Raw genomic sequence first — 6181 nt, forward strand, 5'->3', positions numbered from 1 at the left:
CTATAATCACACAAGATTACAACTGCTCAAGCACACAAGCAAGAGACTTCACCACAGTGCTCAAGCACACAAGCAAGAGACTTCTCAAGTACAAAAGTAATGAATAATAGAATGAATACAACAGCTCTTAATCAGAACCTAGAAGAACAAATACTAAATATTTGAACTAAAAGTGCAACAACACAGTTCAGAGGTTCAGAGCTTTGTATGAGGAATTCAGAGTTTGTTCGAGCGTGATAAAATAATCCTTGATGTATTTACAACTGATTCCTATAGTATATATATGACTAGAAGAGAGTCGTTGCAAAGATGACCGTTGAAGTAGATAACCTTTTGTCTTCAAGCAGCCTGTCTTGATGCAGTTTGGTTGTATCTAAAACTGAGTAAGAGTTTCAGGTACTTTGACTACTGCAGAGAAGACTTTCCTTATTCAGCTAACACAACTGATGACCCACGTTCTCAAAAGAGGACAGACAAAAAGAGATTAGCTGTTCTGATCAGGCTTGAAAGGTCCTTTTCTTCATTGGTAGAAGAGTTGACTTGCAAAAGAGAATCTTTACAAACTTCAAGAAGATCATCAGAGTTTGATGAAGCTTAGACCTTAAGAAGTACTGAAGACTTCATCGTCTGAAGATTACAACTTCTGAGTCACACAATCTTCTGAACGCTTGCAAACTTCTGAACTCCTTATCTTCTGATCTTTAATCAGAGTTTAATTGAGTCTAAGTCCTGCACACTTAAATTAAATTTTTAGTCCTTCCAATTGTTTATTAATACTTTGTTATCATCAAAACCTTAATAGATTTAGGGGCATACATTTTTAAATCAATTTTGTTCTAACAAAGGATAACTTTCCAAACTAAATCTCCTACGTCAAAGAGTTTGGATTTAACCCTTTTATTATATGACTTAGCAATTCGTTCCTTTTGTCGAATCAAAGCATCCAACGCCTGTAACCTCTCCTCATCCACGTCTGTTAATTCATCTAACATTAAATTCCAATAATGGTCAGGGGGTAGTTCCCATTGCCTTTGCACTCGAATTGACTGCATCATTATTTCAACAGGTAACACAGCATCATGACCATACGTTAATCGAAAAGGTGTCGAACCTGTTGATTCCTTAGGAGAATTCCTGCATGCCCATAGGACTTGGTCCAAGGTCTTATGCCAATTCTTTGGCTTTTGAGCAACGTGTTTTTTAATTAAACTAATTATGACCTTGTTGGCCGCTTCAACTTGGCCATTTGCTTGAGCGTAATAAGGCGTCGAAGTCATTAGTTTAAACCCTGATTGTTCAGCAAAATCTTGCATCTTTCGACCAACAAACACTGTTCCTTGGTCTGTAGTGATCGTCTCGGGAAGCCCAAACCTATAAATAATATGGTCTTGGATAAAATTGATCACTGTTTCTGTTGGAACAAAATTGATTTAAAAATGGTTGCCCCTAAATCTATTAAGGTTTTGATGATAACAAAGTATTAATAAACAATTGGAAGGACTAAAAAATTTAATTTAAGTGTGCAGGACTTAGATTCAATTAAGCTCTGATTAATGATCAGAAGATAACGACTTCAGAAGTTTGTAAGCGATCAGAAGATTGTGAGACTCAGAAGTTGTACTCTTCAGACGATGAAGTTTTCAGAACTTCTTAAGGTCTTAGTTTCATCAAACTCTGATGATCTTCTTGAAGTTTGTAAAGATTCTCTTTTGCAAGTCAACTCTTCTACCAATGAAGAAAAGGACCTTTCAAGCCTGATCAGAACAGCTAATCTCTTTCTGTCTGACCTCTTTTGTGAACGTGGGTCATCAGTGGTGTTAGCTGAATAAGGAAAGTCTTCTCTGCAGTAGTCAAAGTACCTGAAACTCTTTCTCAGTTTTGGTCACAACCAAACTGCATCAAGACAGGCTGCTTGAAGACAAAAGGTTATCTACTTCAACGGTCATTTTTGCAACGACTCTTTTCTAGTCGTATATATCCTAAAGGAATCAGTTGTAAATAGTAATTATTAAGGATTATTAACACGCACGAACAAACTCTGATTTCCTCATACAAAGCTCTGAACCTCTGAACTGTGTTGTTGCACTTTTAGTTCAAATATTTAGTATTTGTTCTTCTAGGTTCTGATTAAGAGCTGTTGTATACAATCTATTATTCATTTCATTTGTACTTGAGAAGTCTCTTGCTTGTGTGCTTGAGCATTGTGGTGAAGTCTCTTGCTTGTGTGCTTGAGCAGTTGTAATCTTGTGTGATTATAGTGAAATCCCTTGGAAGTGCAAGGGGACTGGACTACTCTCGTTTGTGAGAGGAACCAGTATAAATTGCTTGTGTGATCTCTCTCTCTCTCTCTTAACTTGATTTATTGTGTTATTTTTCCGCTGCTCTTGAAGTTAAGTTAAGAACTTGAAAAAGTTTTAAACTTGACTAAAACACAATTCAACCCCCCCTTCTTGTGTTTTCACACCTTCAATTGGTATCTAGAGCTCTGGTCTGTTACTTTCACTTAACAGTGAGACAGTAAAGATCTTGTGAGAACACTCTGTCTGGAGGAGACGATAGTAGCACTAGAACAACCGGTGAAGCCGGTGAGGCCAGTGGTGCTGGTGGTGGTCCTAGAAATGCTTTTGGTTTTGACTACTTGATAAACTCTGATTTAGTGAATTATATGTAGATATTTTTTGTGTTAATTTAAAGTAATTATTTATTATTATATAAGTAACTCACTTGATTTGCTCTATATTATACAAAAGAGAAGAAAAGATAAAAAGATGCAAATCTAATTTTTGAATCACTTAAAATAATATGATATACATTATATTATTATTATTATTATTATTATTATTATTATTATTAAACTAAATAAAAACAAAACAATGTTTCAGGCCCAAAAGATGAAGCACACGATGGCCCAATGCTAGGATTTTGTCTTTTTCGTCAAGTGGCTAACACAAGTTACCGAGGCGGTGAAGATCAAAGGGGAAAAGACTTAATGCAGAAGGAAATTTTGTCACTGGCAACAACAACACAGGCAGCACAAGTTGAATTGGCCATGAGGGAATTAAAGTGAAAAAGGAGACTTACTGTAGAAGGAAAAATTGGAACAGAGGCGGCAATTGGAAGCTATAAATACTGCTTCTTGGTTTCAATTGAAAATCATGCTTTCTTCTGTTTGGTAACACGGCTGAGAGAGGAAAATTGGAAAAACTTTGGATTGAAGATTGAAACTTTGGAGCAACATATTTTCTTCATTCTAGGGTTATTTCTTACTCTTAATTTCATGAATTCAACTTCTATGTTGGTGTTCTTTTTGATTATGGATAGCTAAATACTATTCTAGGGTTTATGGTGAATCTTGCAATTAAAATTCCTTTTGCTATGTCTTAGCTATATGTTCTAGTTTCTAATTTGAATTTCAGTATTTTGTTCAATTAATTTTATCCTATTGATTTTATCACATAAGTAGGAATGATCAACCTATGAATGTTTATAATCAATTGATTGATCAGCGACCGTACTGCAGTTAATTGATGGACCTATACGATAAATGAGACTATAATTATTGCATGACCAAACTTTGATTTTAGTCTTCCAATCATTCAACCTTTTTGCACTTTATGCTTTTCTTAAATTTCAACTCTTTGCATGACCAAACAAAGGTTAATTTAGGAAAAAGAATATTAATCACGAATGACCAAACGGATTAATAGTTTTAGTAAAGGGATTGGTAATTGAATTAAAATAAAGGAATTCAAATGGAACTAGACATAGGGAACCGAATATTGCAAGTGAAACCATGACCCTAGATCTCTCTCTACTGGTTTACAAACTTCACGTTTTTATTCTTGTTCTTACTCTTACACGTCATTATTTTCTCTTTACTTATCATGACAATTCAACTACTCGTTAGTTTAAATAATAAATAATCTTAACTAGTTTGGTGTTTGTTAATTAATCCCTGTGGATACGATAATCTTTTATACTACTTCTGCGCTAGAGTACACTTGCTCTAAGTGTGTTTTTAACGCAACAAGTTTTTGGCGCCGTTGCCGGGGATTAATTTAACGATATTAGACGAAAAAGATTTTTTTATTAATTTAGACATTGTACAGTTTTTGTCTGTTTATTTTGTTATTCTCCATTCTTAATATCACTTCTGCGTACTCACCTGCTCTCAAGAGCCTATTTGTAGTTGATTGTATTTTGCAGGAAAAGAAAAAGTCATGGCTGAGAGGAAAACAATGAGAGATTACATCATAGAAGCTAAATTGGATGCTATAATAGCTAAATTGGAAATTCTTCAAAGGCAATGTGAGATATATACCTCTCTTCCTTGTGAACATTGTGATTTAGTGGGGCATGAAAGTGAAAAATGTCCGACAAGAAGTATATGGGATGATGGTGAAATTGTCCACAATGGGGAGCAACATGATCCTCAGCCTCCCAAGCGGGACATTAACTATGTACCACCTTGCCTGCGACGTTGGTCGCAGGAGCAACATGATCCTCACCCTTTCAAGAGGGACATTAATTACATACCGCCTTGCTTGAGACGTCGGTGTCCAGAACAAGCGGAAGAGCCATATGTCAATGAGACACTTACAACCTTGAACCAAAACACTCTTACTGAGTTATCTCAAAAACCTAAAGACTCAATATCCACACATCTTGAGCCCAAGCAAGAGGAAGAACATGAAAATGTCACTCTCATTAGTGGTGTAGACTTAAGTGAAGAATTGAAGCATGAGGAGCATGTGTCCATAGAAAATGAAGAAGCTCTTACTGAAGAGAGCAATGATGAAGAACAAGACCTTGTGGTTCTCAGTATGGAAGAAAGTAAAGAATCGCCAATCATTTTGGGTCAAACTATATTAACAATTGGTGATGTTGTAATTGAGGTTCACAAGGGAAAGGTGAATTTAAGGTGTGGTAAGGAAGATGATGTTTTGAAAGCTCTAAATTCAATTGAAAATTTCTCTCATTTTATTTCTTCCTATGTTGACAATGTGGTTATTCATAACAGTTTCAGTGATTTAAGAATGCAGGATTCTTTGGAAAAATTTCCTATTTTGCAGGATCCTAGCATAATGGTGGATATAGTCAAGATAAAAATTTCACTTTACTTTGATGCTCATCCACCACATAGAAAAAGAAAGAATAATGTCAACCACATGGTTAGAAAATTAAGAAGGGGCAATACCTTAAAGGTGAAATTTGCCCTTGGAGAGCCACCTGATTGATTATTTGGCTCTCGTCAAGCTCAGGACGTTAAATAAGCGCTTCGCGGGAGGCAACCCGTGTTTATTGTTTTATATTTTAGTTTATTCTAATTAACCTTATTACGTTGATATGCTTGTTTTTGTTGTTAGGAAAGTCATCCTTGATTTGCAAGGTCTGCAAGATCTCTCAGGGAAGTCACTTTTACTCTCTCACTCACTTATTTAGTTTTGTGCCTAGTTGAATAATTTTCATTAAGGACTATGCTTATTGCTAGTGTGGGGGAGGTATTATTAGGTACTATATTAGGTATTATTAGGTACTATATTTTGACACTGCCTTTTATTAGTTTTGTTGATGGCATTTTTCTGGCTTGTTTTGATTAAAATTATGTTTAAAAATAGAGATCATGCCTTTGAGGGACCCTAAAAAAAAAAAAAAAAAAAAAAAATTATTTGACAGACTGGTTCAATGTTATATTGGGGTTGTCTTTTGAAAGCTAATAATTAGCATAATGTGCTATGTGGACTATCTTTTTGTAAACCAAACTTCTATATGTGAGATTTGAGCCTTTATAAGGGGATTACTTGTTAAAGTATAAATTCTAACCCCTTCTTTTTGTGTGAGTATGAGTGTGTTTCCCATTTTGTCACATTCTAGAACTTGTCTTGTGACCGTGCTAAAGCGAAAATTGATCTGCATCATGTGAAAAATGTTGGGGCATTTGTAGGTATTTTTTTTCTGGCCTTTAATTTTATTGTTTTGAAATCATCCTTAGTTGCCCACTTTGAGCCTATTTATTATGCATTTCCTTGGTACCTTGATATGATTAAATATATTTTTTTTTGGTAACCACTTGGAATTGAAAATGGAGCAAACTATTGAAAATAAAAAAGAATTGTCATATATTTGAGATGTTCATGTATTTTGTTGAGCTGAAAATAAAAATTCCAAATTTGAGCTACTC

The 6181-nt window shown here is 34.9% G+C and overlaps 1 protein-coding gene across 1 annotated transcript; it reads right to left on the minus strand.

Annotated features, from left to right (window-relative positions):
• Positions 1 to 836: 836 nt before the first annotated feature.
• LOC123914819 lies at positions 837 to 1246 on the minus strand. The gene is made up of 2 exons (XM_045965991.1): positions 1221 to 1246; positions 837 to 1134 (listed from the first exon to the last, which is right to left on the minus strand). Exons 1-2 carry the CDS (start codon positions 1244 to 1246, stop codon positions 837 to 839), a joined length of 324 nt encoding a protein of 107 aa, XP_045821947.1.
• Positions 1247 to 6181: the final 4935 nt, after the last annotated feature.

The sequence above is a fragment of the Trifolium pratense genome, linkage group LG3 (assembly GCF_020283565.1).
Source record: "Trifolium pratense cultivar HEN17-A07 linkage group LG3, ARS_RC_1.1, whole genome shotgun sequence".
Lineage (NCBI taxonomy): Eukaryota > Viridiplantae > Streptophyta > Magnoliopsida > Fabales > Fabaceae > Trifolium > Trifolium pratense.

Excerpts from the sequence above, each read along its gene's own strand:
- LOC123914819 (XM_045965991.1), bottom strand. The coding sequence starts at position 1,246 with ATGGCCAAGTTGAAGCGGCCAACAAG. Across the intron at positions 1,135-1,220 it reads AAGTTGAAGCGGCCAACAAG|GAATTCTCCTAAGGAATCAA; the intron begins GTCATAATTAGT and ends ATGGGCATGCAG.